Source organism: Pyxicephalus adspersus, chromosome 3 (assembly GCF_032062135.1).
Source record: "Pyxicephalus adspersus chromosome 3, UCB_Pads_2.0, whole genome shotgun sequence".
NCBI classification, from domain to species: domain Eukaryota; kingdom Metazoa; phylum Chordata; class Amphibia; order Anura; family Pyxicephalidae; genus Pyxicephalus; species Pyxicephalus adspersus.
Genome location: NC_092860.1, coordinates 66,378,969 through 66,391,049, shown reverse-complemented (window position 1 = coordinate 66,391,049; position 12,081 = coordinate 66,378,969). Strand labels below are relative to the sequence as shown.

The window sequence follows — 12,081 nt, the reverse complement described above, 5'->3', positions numbered from 1 at the left end:
TATATAAATCCTGTTTAATAATAATAATAACAATAGGCTGTATTCATCAATGCAGCTATGCACAGTCCCAAACCTACTTTATTTGTCCCGCTTGCAATGTAATAAATTATATCTAGAGGTAAAACATTTTGTTTTGGTTTTGAATAGTGTTGCATGGTTAGAACTACTGTCAGGTTTTTATTGCTACAGGGTCTCTCTGAGGAAATCATACAATGGGGACACTTTTCAGTGATAACTGTGTAGGAGCAGATTTACCTTACTTTAGATTTCCTTTAATTACTTGTTATGTCTACAGGACAGAACGGAATAGGGAATTGGTAGCATCTGACAGCTGTCTTAAACTCTTCACAATTTATCCAAAAAAATAAGTTCTGGCTTTAGTTATACTTTAAACATACAGGTAATGTTAAAATAAGGACAGAAGCTGAATTAGGCATTCTGCAATCAATGGATACAGTAGAAGAGTATTTGTTGGCAATAAAGACCTAAAGGAATGTCAGTGGTGAATAAAACCTTATGGCATAGATCTTCTAAAATGACATGCATTCAATCAAGTCAGGATGGCCAGGCTAACAAAGAAAGTGCTGGATGACGTAGGATGTCAGACAACCAGGAAAGAGAATAGGCTTTATCTGACTTGCTGGAGACTCAGTGTGAGAATCAAACTGAATGCAGTAAAGGCAGAATAACCAAATTTCAGTACAGGAGAATAACCTAGTTCACAGAAGGGGAGTCTAGAGATGAACTCTAGGAGAAAGGTTAGATAGAAGTGCTGCCTGTTATTGGGTAGTAGAGGTCAGTCTGCAGTGGTAGTTGCAATAGCATCCTCTTCTGTATGGTGAATGGCATCTAGGAGACTCCTTGGGAACAACGTGAAATTCATCCCACTCCAGCCAGCACATGGCCTGCTAAACATTACTACTTTAAACTTTAGTCAAGAAGAGATGGGGCCTGATTTATTAAAGCTCTCCAAGGCTGGAGAAGATACACTTTCATCAGTGAAGCTGGGTGATCCAGCAACCTGGAATAGATTTTGTTAGCAAATGTTTTCAATCCTGGACTAGTTCTATTCCAGGTTTGCTGTATCACCCAGCTTCACTGATAAAAGTATATCTTCTCCAGCCTTGGAGAGCTTTAATAAATCAGGCCCATGGTGTCATACCTAAATGATGGTAGTCCAATGAGAATCTAATTAGCAGTGTCTTAACTTAGTTGGCATACCTAGTAACATGGCAGCACTTTTTCCTATATACCCATCCAATACTGGCCAATTGCAGGTGCAGTCCTTTACACCTGGATGTAAAGATTTTGTGCCAAGCTGTAGTTTTTCCATTTTTTTTGGCTTTCCCCCCTTTTTTAAGCTTTCTCTTTTGGTTTAGCTGCAAGGCAGAAACCAGCACTGACAAGCTAAGGTTGGGATGAGGTAGTATGCATCAGATATAGTTTGGCATTTATGAGTATATACAAGCCAAGGAGTAAACCTGAATAAATCAAAATGAGAAGTCTGTAATGGAGATGCCTAAACCTTAGAAATATTTTAGGTTTATATGCTTCTTAGCACCATGCTCACTCATATTGTACACGAGTTTCTGATACATTTTATTACAAAGCATGTTGTCCCAAAATCTGTTGACCCTTCCAGCTGGTACTACTTCCATGATGACACTGTTAATCCATTTCCTGTGGCAGCATTGACTCTCCTGTTCCTGTAGTTTAGTGATCTCATAGACAGCTATGCACTTTGGCCTACTATGACTAACAGCAGCTCTTGTGGGGAATATAGAAAGCCTGCAGAAGAGTCTCCTCCCACAGCCATTTCAGCCGTGAGCCCCTGTAGCTTAATACGCTATGAAAAATGGCTTTTTGCATCATATTTACTTTCCCAAACTGTAAAAGTAGCAATGATGAGCACAGTCTGACTACTTGTCCATAGTTTACATAAACCTAAAATAAATAGGAATATAAAAAAAAACATAAATATTCTATAGATATTCTATGAATTCTCACGTGCATTAATGGCACAGATACACTTTGATTATCTTTTTTTATTTTCATCTCTTCTTCCTTCCCATTTCTAACGTCAGCATATGTGGTGTGGTGTTACCAGGCATGGTATGACAGTGATCTCCCAATATGTATGTACTGCTTGGAAGAGGCGGGCTGTGATCTCACACTTGCTTTTACCAGCCAGTACTGATAATATTTAAATAATTTCTCCTGCCAACAGCAATGTAACCCAGACAGATTGTGTCAAGCGCTGGCAGCAAATTTTAACCACTTTATATTCAGTATTTTTATACTAAGATTATTCTGAGATTTTTCCCCAGATGTATTGGTTTCAAACTAAACTACATATTTTGGTGCTTTTAAATGCTGTGGAGAATAACCTTTGCCAGACAGACCCCGTTATGATTTAGAGCTAGAGTTCTACAATCTGCAAAGCTTATGTCCCTTGCTGTTTAAAAACCTCTAGCTTGGGTATATAAAAGAAATCATTACTAACCCAGTCAATGACAGAAAGACAACCAGAAATTTCAGAAGGTAAGGTCAATGGTAATAGTTTCAGGATTTCTTTAAAAATTATATATTTGCACTTACATACCTATATCCCAAGCATTGACATCTGTATGTTGAGAAGGCAGCTACTGTACAGTAGGTAAGCTTCTGTGCTTGGCTTATACAATTATTGTTACATTTTCAGTAAATTCAATAACCGCCAGATGGCACATTATAAAATCTAATGGCTCTCTGCTACACTTTATTTTGCCTTCAGGTGGCATAAACTGTAATTGTAATTTGTTCATTGGCATAATGTCTGCACTTTTTATATTCTACCACCAGGTGGTACCATATGGCATGTGTTACATACACTGCCTTCCAATTTGAATATTGGACACTGCCTTCCAGGTGAATATTACAAAACCCTTTTTATGATAGTAGAATTTATAATTACAATGTATCAACAGGCTTTTTTTTAGATTTAGTTTAAAAAACAAGCATATAATCTACTTCAAGGCAGGGTCCTCTCCTGTCACTGTCTGTATGTCTGTCATTTGCAACCCCTATTTAATGTACAGTGCTGCATAATATGTTGGCACTATATAAATCCTGTTTATTATTATTATTATTATTATTATTATTATTATTATTATTAATAATAATAATATTAATAATAATAAAAATAATATACATACATAAATAAATATATATATATATATATATATATATATATAATGATTTTATTGTTATTGATATAAAAAAAAAAAAAAACATGGTTTTGACTAGCACTCTGGCCTTTGTGGCAATGGGTCCTGGGTTGGAATTCCGGCCAGGGCACTATCTGTAAGGAGTTGTATGTTCTCCCCATGTTTGTGCGGGTTTCCTTCAGGCACTCCCACATCCCAAAAATATGCAGTTAGGCTAATTGGCTTCCCCACAGATTTAGACTGTGTTAATGGCATATGGCTATGGAAGGGACATAACATTGTGAGCCTCTTTCAGGGACAATAAGTAAAATGACTTTGGTCCTTGTATAGTGATGTGTATTATGTTAACCCTATATAAATACAAGTATATAAATAAAAAAAAATGTGCTACCATTTTTACTACCACTATTAACAACATCAGCATCATTATTACAGAAATGTCTCTCTTTTAATAAATTTATAATCTAAGTCTCTCTCTCTCTATATACGGTATATATACAGAATATTCCAAACAGGAGTTAAGTAAAGTAGCAGAAATTGCCTATTTAACAAGGTGACAAAAGTAGCAAAGTGAATGATCACTAAGCTTGCTTAAAATAGCAAAGTTGTGTTCAATTCAATTATCCAAATTTGTGCAAGCAAACAATCCTATTTTCTTCTATTTGTTTAGAGGATATTCAAAGTAAACATGGCTTCATTTTTTCATTCTTATTCACTAAGGTAAGTGAACATTCAGTTTGCTGACTGAACAGTTTGTACCTGTTATGTAAATCAACCCAAATGTATGCAAGTAAGAGTCAGTATGTCAGCCATCCAACTATAATTTCCATGAGAGTCAGCAACTACAATGTGTATTTCTCTAAAGAATGTTACCTTTGATTGATGCTGTCATTTAGTAACATGCAGATAACAAGAATCATGTGATGGGGACTCATAGAACACTATGTATATGTACAGTGCAGTGTAAATGTACAGTATGTTTATTATGTAACTACTAATAATTTTGTGCTCCGAACATGCAGTGAGTAAGGTGCTGCTAATTGTATGTTTGTATTCTACAGATGGCAGAACGGTATGTTGTACAAATATGTAGTACCTGATATGGTACCTGGTATTTGTATTCTGGACACCGGGTGCCTACGGAACTGTACTTTTTGTGTACACATTGGTATACAAAGTATATAGTGAACAAAGTAATAAAATAAATAAATAAAATAATACAAAAATTCTTATTATAAAATCCTTTGGTACACACTACCCAGACTCTGTTCTTCACTACTACCAGGAGTTATGTTTCCTTTGATAATATCTTTTACACATTTAGAAACTACGTACATATTTAAATAAGTGTTGGTTACTAAACACTATTTAAACCCTGTTTTAGAACCCATTTGAGTGATATCACAAAATACATAGGGGAAACCCGGGATACAAATACGCAATAAGTTATTATAACAAACACCAAAAAGTAAGTACACTCTATACTAATTATTTAGTATTAATCATATTACAGTAATATTCATATTAACAATTGTCCACATATCTCTCCTTTTAATGTATAGATTTAAATCCAATACCGCATAAGTATCTCTTCACAAGTAAACATATCCACCAATAATATACCAAATATCTAATAATACATGGAAATTATCTCTTAAGTAAGTAGTAGTAAGCGGATCACCAGTTTAAGTAAGCTATACATTAAAATTGAAATATCATTAAGGCAATTGATTGTAATGATAAAAATCAAATGATGTCCTGTTCTGAAGTCTTATCCTATTTTTCTCTTTCTTAGATTCATTTACTTTTATTGGACCATTCTGTCCTAACACATTGACTATTTCTTACTGCAATCTGACGCAATCAGTCCTATACATTCTCTGTGAACAAGTAAGTGTGGTTTAATTATCATTTTTTATACATAGTGTGTTTTTTTATGGATGTGTTATTACAATTTCACTATAATGTACTATATACAGGATTATATTTTTTTGTCGGTGTACACAATCTCAAAGAATCCCCTGAGGAAGCTCATGTGAGCGAAACATGTTGGGATAAGAGATACTTTTTGTATGGACTCAACCCTATGTGCACCCCCTAACATGGGGAACATTGGGTACTAACCATGTATAGAAGATCTCTGTCTAGTTTGAAATATAGCTCAGTGGTTATCTGTTAGATTTAGGTACAACACTTGGTTTATTAAAATTAAGTTTGTTTTGATCCAAAAACCTCTTTGCCGGAATCCCTTTCTTTCTCTTCTTACTGTAAAAGCTCTTAGGTTCCTGGTCTTAAATATAAACTGAGCTTTAAATCTTAATTATGAATCTTTGTACATAAAAGGGTTATTTACCTTTGATGTGAGCTTTTCCTTCTTATCTTACCTCCCAACTTTTTTCGGTGGTAACACCCCCAATTCAATATTTAGCAATTTTTTAGTTTGTTGTACAGTTTTTGTACCTTTATTTATACATATATATTAAAACAGCTCTAACTGGATTTTATCTATCAATTTATAAGTGATGGTCACTTTAAATATCCATATGTGTAATGTTTATATACTTATATACTTATGTTATATACTTCTGTGTATAAACTGTTCTGTTGTATAACTATAACTATTTACTTACTGTTATACCATTTTGTTATTATATGTATATTCTGTATGTACATTCTTATCCAATTTTCTTTCACACAAAGACCTTCTTATTTAGGTTCTACATATATATTTCTTCTTTTTGGTAAGTTTTCTGTACCTTTAGACTTTCTTTACCTTCATTTTTTTAGGTACAGTATATACATTAAATTTTTTATAGACACTGACCCGTGCATTACTTTTTTCTCATCAGATTTCTTTCACATAACAATTGAATTTTCTCATTTAATTCAATTTAATACTGAAATTGGTATACGGTTAATCGGTTACGAATAATTTTTCATGACAGTTATTTCTACATTTAACATTTTATACTTAAATGTGAAGTTTAATTTTAATTGTCCTTAATTTTATTTGTACCTTTTTGGTATGTTATTACCAACCTCCCTATGAGATAACATCCACATAGTACTATTATATCTTTAGTAACAGTAAGTTTAGTCATACTTAACCATATACACTTGTTACACTTGTTTGCTCTTTTAGGCGTTATTCTTATTTTTACCTGTCTGATTCCAACTCTATGCGATAATATAAAAACATCTTTTGGTATGTCTTTTAACATTATGGTTTATTTCTGACCTTTTTTTATTCTTACTCTTTTTGGTATAATTTGGTAATAATTTGATATACCCGCCTAACTGGCAAAACTCGTTGTAACTCAAGACCCAGTTTACTCTTTAACATACACTTTTCTTTCTCTCTGTTTGGAACTAAAAATGTAAATTGTAAAACATAGAAGATATATATTTAGTACTTTGTCCTACAAACCCCACCAGGAACTGCATGGTCAGGACCATACCATATGAATCATTGTATTGGTTATTTATTTGAATTATTGGTAATTGTCCACATAATTACACATAAACCTTTTTGTCTCACAAAAAAAACTCTATTATCTTCTTTTTTTTATTATTTATTTGTACTATTTAGGGGTAGGCATGAATTCTAAATAGGGCTGGAAACACCCACCCTTGTATACCTGTTCATGATGTGCATATACACTGTCCTATGGCTATGACCGTGTAGATTTGTGAACAAAACACAGTTTCAGAATGGTAGCAGCCCTTTATTATGATAACATGATCCATGTAGACATGCAGAGTCAAATTGTATGTTAGGGCAAATTAAAATAAAACATCATTAATAATCTTTGTAATCATGTTATGTGAGGACAAAATAAAGCTCTGAGGCAAAAATAAAGTTGGGGTTCTGAATGAAAAGCATTCCAACTCCTCACACCCCTTGTTGTTTGTTCATTTGAAGGCCCAGGAAAGGTGTGGGCTCTGGGCAATTCCCCAGTTTGCCTCCTTATAAAACCAACCTGCTTAAAGGATAACTTATAGAATGAGGCATTCACTTTTGTTTATGCCCTGGGTGAATTTTATAGATTAATGATCCAACCATAGCAACACTAGCACCCATATATACTTCTGAATCAAACTAATTAAAATCTTTTTGACCAAGTAGTATGTATTTGGTCTATGTGTTGTTGTATGTATTGTTACTGAAGTATGTATTTGGACCCAGGATGTTGAACAACTGCTAATCTCTGTTCACTTCAGAGATACCCAGCAGATGCCATCCTACTATTCATCTATGTCTGTATGAATTACAACATACACTTGGTGAAGATGTAACAAGAAACAATACAAAGTTCTCCAGCTACCTGCCAGACAGCCTGCAAAAAAAAAAATGCCTGCAGGAAGCTAGTTATAGATTGTTTAGAGTAGTCGCCATTTTGGTTTAGCTTGTTGTACTTGGTGAACAAAGCTGGGGTCTTCAGCTGCTATTGTACTGTGCTAGGCTTTTGGTGTGTCTCTGCACCTTTAAGCAGGAATGGGCAGCTTCCAGGCACACCAGGTCCAATCTTTTCATTGCTCTATATGTATCTGTTCCTTGGAAGGAAGTAATGTTGATAGTGTAGTGTTAGTGACTGTGCTTTACAGAGGGGCATTACTATTGCCGTGGCTTGAATGGGTATTTGCAGATGTATGTTACTAAAACCTCTGTGTTATTTTTAAGGTAGTTAGTGGAGTATTTTTTTTTTGCAGACTGGCTGGTAAGTAAATCTTGTTTGTATTGTTTGTTGTGAGAAGCTCTATTCATATACGCCTTAGAAACTGTTAGATTGTTTAGTGTGGGGGTTCTTTAGGGTTTCCAAGATGAAACAACCATGCTATATCACAGCCTATGAGGGGAATGTGTATGGGGTATATCTATAGACTAATTAATATTTTGCTTTATTAGAGAATGTCAATGAGAGTAAAAAGCTTCTATGTAGTAGTACCCTACGTTAAAATGGTGCTTCTTATATTATTACACCTGCAGCCACCATAACAAATGTCTTCTATAAAGTACTATAAAAGTAAAATACCTCTACTGGTGTCCCCCTATATTCCCCCCAGACACCCATAGTCTCTCATCCACTAGAACACTACGTTTTGTATACAAGGCATTCTGTGGTGAATTGCAGCACTAAGGGGTATAGTATTGACCAGTAACACAGGATGTCTCTTTATATGGGTCGCAGGGATCTCTTTCCATACTTTTTGAACAGTCCTGCATATTGTGGGTTTTACAAAAAAGTCATTTTATTAATATAGCGCCTTTTGGAAAAAAAGTTCTCTAAGCGACCCTACAATACATTGCAATAGCGTAGGCTATCCGTGTCTAGTTAAATATACAATATATAGTTCCAGTAATAGGGAGCACATGAAATGCCATGGATTGTAGCGCTCCTGTGACAGCTCAGTAGCGGAGCGCATTCCCCTCACAATGAGCAATACAAAAGCGTGCCAAACGTGTCATAACTAGGAAGTAGTCTCAGCCAATCCATAGTGTGGAAATCGCTAGAAGCGCCGCCCACATACCGGCAAGCCTTATAAGGAGCAGAGTTTGGAATGTTGGTTAGTGATCGCTGGAAGGACCAGTGTCATAGTGGTGATTGTAGCGGTTGGGTTTCCTTTTCATTACTAAGGGATTTGTGTGGAGACAATGACGCTGGAGGACGACATCTGTGACAATCAGGACCACAAGTAAGTGGCATCCTTCTGTGTTTGCTTGTTGCTGCCGCCTTACACTCGCTGTATGTCTGCCTGTCATCCACTGTCTGTGTCCACACAGGATGCATCGCCTCGCTTCTGCACTTGAACAGCTCCTCGATGTGGCCCATAGACGCGACTCCCTAACTATTGGGGTTTATGAATCGGCCAAGCTTATGGACAAGTAGGTGGCATGGTTTGTTTTTTCTTGTTTTTGTAATGACACCAGCTGAAGTATTTTCTATTGCTTCTATACATCCCATTCATTATTCCATGAACAAGTATAGGACGCTGCATACAAAGTCATAACTAAAGCACAATAATAAATAGCAATGTCTGTGATCTGCTGGGTTGTGTTTTAGTATAAATAGAATAGAAAGCAGATAGTAATGCTGCTCCACTTATCCATTCCAGAGGACAAACACATTACAGTAGTCACAAGTCCAAAAGTACTGAACATAACCAGCCTTATGGGATAACCAGCCTTATGGGATAACCACATGTAGGAAACAAAGAGAAACACGTCTGAACTAATAAAGAGAGTGGAGAGAAGTGCCACTTAAATACAACCAATTACAGCTCAACAAAAACTACACAAATCTTGCTGCAAACTAGACTGATGTGCAACACATAAGAGTAACTTGTCATCTTGCATCTTCCTGGGTTTACAGACAGGTCTGAAAAATGCATTTATTTCATGTTAAGAAAAGTCCTTAAAGTCCATGCATGTCCAGGGTAAACTTTTGAGTTTTGCACTAAGTCGGTAAGGTTGGTCTCATGACAAGTTTTGTGTCTGTGATCTCATTGGAGAGATTTATTGCTCTCTGTACTACTGAGCATTGTCCTTAACAAGGAAAGCAAATGAAAATCCAAAATGTAAGATTTTTGTTTCCCAGAACAACATTGGAGGTAATTTAATTGGGGATAACTGTGTACAAGGGGAATTCCCCCTTACTAAATTTCCACTAGCCTTGGTACAGGAAGTGAAAAGATAGTACCCTACCACCCCCACCAATGGTACAGCCATAGCAAAAGCTAACCCATGGGGGTTTTAACCTCATTTACCCTAGCCAACCTCGCCCCCCCCCAAAAAAAAAATAAAGAAGAAAAAAAAATTGGGATTATATATACACTTTTAGCAAAGTTGTCTTTACTGCATTCATTCTCTTACTGCATGGTAATGTGGTTTGTGATCATTGTTCCCCCCATTTTATTGTCCAAAAGTCCATAAAAGCATTTTTAACTTTTCTTGCTGTCCAAATTTACTCCAGTGAAAATCATAAACTGGTACATATAAAGTATCTCTGCTCATGACTACCAAAAATAAGGGTTGGGAAAACTCCCTTTACATGGTCTTTGAAATGTTTTATCCTTTTTTTTGTTTGTTTTAAAGAGACCCAGACAGTGTTGTGCTGTGTCTTCTAGCAGATCCAGAAGTTAATGATGTCGCTTTAAACATCCATTTCACACTGATACAAGCCTTCTGCTGTGACAATGACATTAACATTTTGCGAATTTCTGGATTACAACGCTTGTCAGAAATTATTAAACCAATGATGGGACAAAGCTCTGAACCCCTGGATCTTCACTGTATTTTAATCTCGGTAAGAATTCAGAGTAAAGCACATACTGATAAATGTACAGATCTGGTTTGTTGAATATATTTTTTTACAGTGCTGTGAAGCAGGTGACTTTTCCTTCATCACTGCTACATCCAATTGTGGTTATTATCCTGTAATATTTCAGTGAAAAAAGTTGCTTCAAATAGGTCTGTTGGGGAACAACCCAAACTTTCTACTGTAATAAAAAGTATTGTAGTCACCCCTTGATAACCCTTTAACGTTGGACAAATGTCACTAACTCCTTCCTCCCCATATACCCTTAACAATTTTTACTGCTGGCTTGTTTCCCTTTTTTTTGTACTTTTTGTTATTAATATATATATATACAAATTACAGAATACTTCTCAGTGCATATTGGTAAATGCTTACAGATGCAGAAAGTATCCTGTAAATGTATTCTGTGCAGTCTTTACAAGCCCAAAGAAATTTAACTATGTTGAACCAATACATCTTTTTTTCAATGTTTAATAAATTTTCCTTTTTTTTTTTTTTTTTTTTTTTTTTTTTAAGAATCAACACAACAATCCCTGGAAATGTTCAAGTTTGGATGAGGTCTTTAACTACTGTGCCGAATGCAGGTCCAGAAACCAGTGGGTTCCATTTATGTCATTAATGGATCGGTGATATTACTTATTCTATTCCATATCTGTGACATTGTGAACGCAACACCGTGCAAAAGTGGAACTTTCGGTCTGTGTGGATTGCTCTGCCATTCTTGATGTTATGGAATCTTAATGTCCAGCCAATGAACATAATGAACATTTTTTTTTTTTTTTTTTTATTGAAGAAAAGCAGCTGGATCTGCATCAGTTTAACCTATTTTATCATATTAAAAAAAAAAAAAGATTGATAAAGACATTTATTTTTTACATCAAAAAACTGCAAGCATTTTTCTTTTTGTGGATCTTACCTGGATCTTATAATTTTTACCTTTGGAGTGATTTAAAAGGAATATATTCTTTTGTGTCTTTATCTGATTACCAATTGCCACCTCTGGAAATAATTTCTAAAATGTTTACAATTGATAGAAAAACAGCTGTGTGCATTTAACTATTGCCAAATTGAAAATTATCTATTGTAAAATGGATGTAAGCCACTGAGATATATATGATTTTTTTTTTTTCAAATCCAATAAATGTTTGCAATTGTTCTTTGGAGTGTGTATCCTTTCTATGCTAGGTATGTATTTTTATCTAACAATATAGGAAGGGTAATGATGTATAAACCTCAGCTTCTGCTGTGAAGGATTAGTTCTGATAACAAATGATTTACCTAAACATTTTTTTCTCTCCCCACTTGAAGTGTTCCTGGATGTAAATTTCTCTGTAGTACCAAAAGTAGAATACCATTTGCTTTCTTTAAACTCAAACTAGAACATGTTCACCTTGCTTTTTTTTTTCTCAGTTGTGTGCAGGTTTGGCCACATAACCATTGCATTGTGTGCATAATGTCTTGTAACAGATGTAATCAGAAATGTTTCAATTCACACTTCCAAATTTGAGTATAGAATGGACAAAGGCCTAGCCCACCGCAATAAAGAAATCAGTCTTTTC

General features: G+C 35.1%; 1 protein-coding gene across 3 annotated transcripts; it reads left to right on the top strand.

Moving 5' to 3' along the window:
- Positions 1 to 3,203: 3,203 nt before the first annotated feature.
- GADD45B (growth arrest and DNA damage inducible beta) lies at positions 3,204 to 12,081 on the top strand. 3 transcript variants are annotated; one of them, XM_072405011.1, is made up of 5 exons: positions 5,104 to 7,924; positions 8,843 to 8,900; positions 8,989 to 9,090; positions 10,300 to 10,510; positions 11,039 to 12,081. In XM_072405011.1, exons 2-5 carry the CDS (start codon positions 8,860 to 8,862, stop codon positions 11,150 to 11,152), a joined length of 468 nt encoding a protein of 155 aa, XP_072261112.1. In that variant the 5' UTR covers positions 5,104 to 7,924; positions 8,843 to 8,859; the 3' UTR covers positions 11,153 to 12,081. The 3 variants fall into 3 exon arrangements, with proteins under 3 accessions (XP_072261113.1, XP_072261112.1, XP_072261111.1); XM_072405012.1 differs by lacking the exons at positions 5,104 to 7,924; positions 8,843 to 8,900 and adding an exon at positions 3,204 to 5,096; XM_072405010.1 differs by having other exon boundaries at positions 5,104 to 8,900.

Coding starts and splice junctions, on each gene's coding strand:
- GADD45B (XM_072405011.1), top strand. CDS start 8,860: ATGACGCTGGAGGACGACATCTGTGACAATCAGGACCACAA. Junction 8,901..8,988: donor TGTGACAATCAGGACCACAA/GTAAGTGGCATC, acceptor GTGTCCACACAG/GATGCATCGCCTCGCTTCTG. Junction 10,511..11,038: donor TTCACTGTATTTTAATCTCG/GTAAGAATTCAG, acceptor TTTTTTTTTAAG/AATCAACACAACAATCCCTG.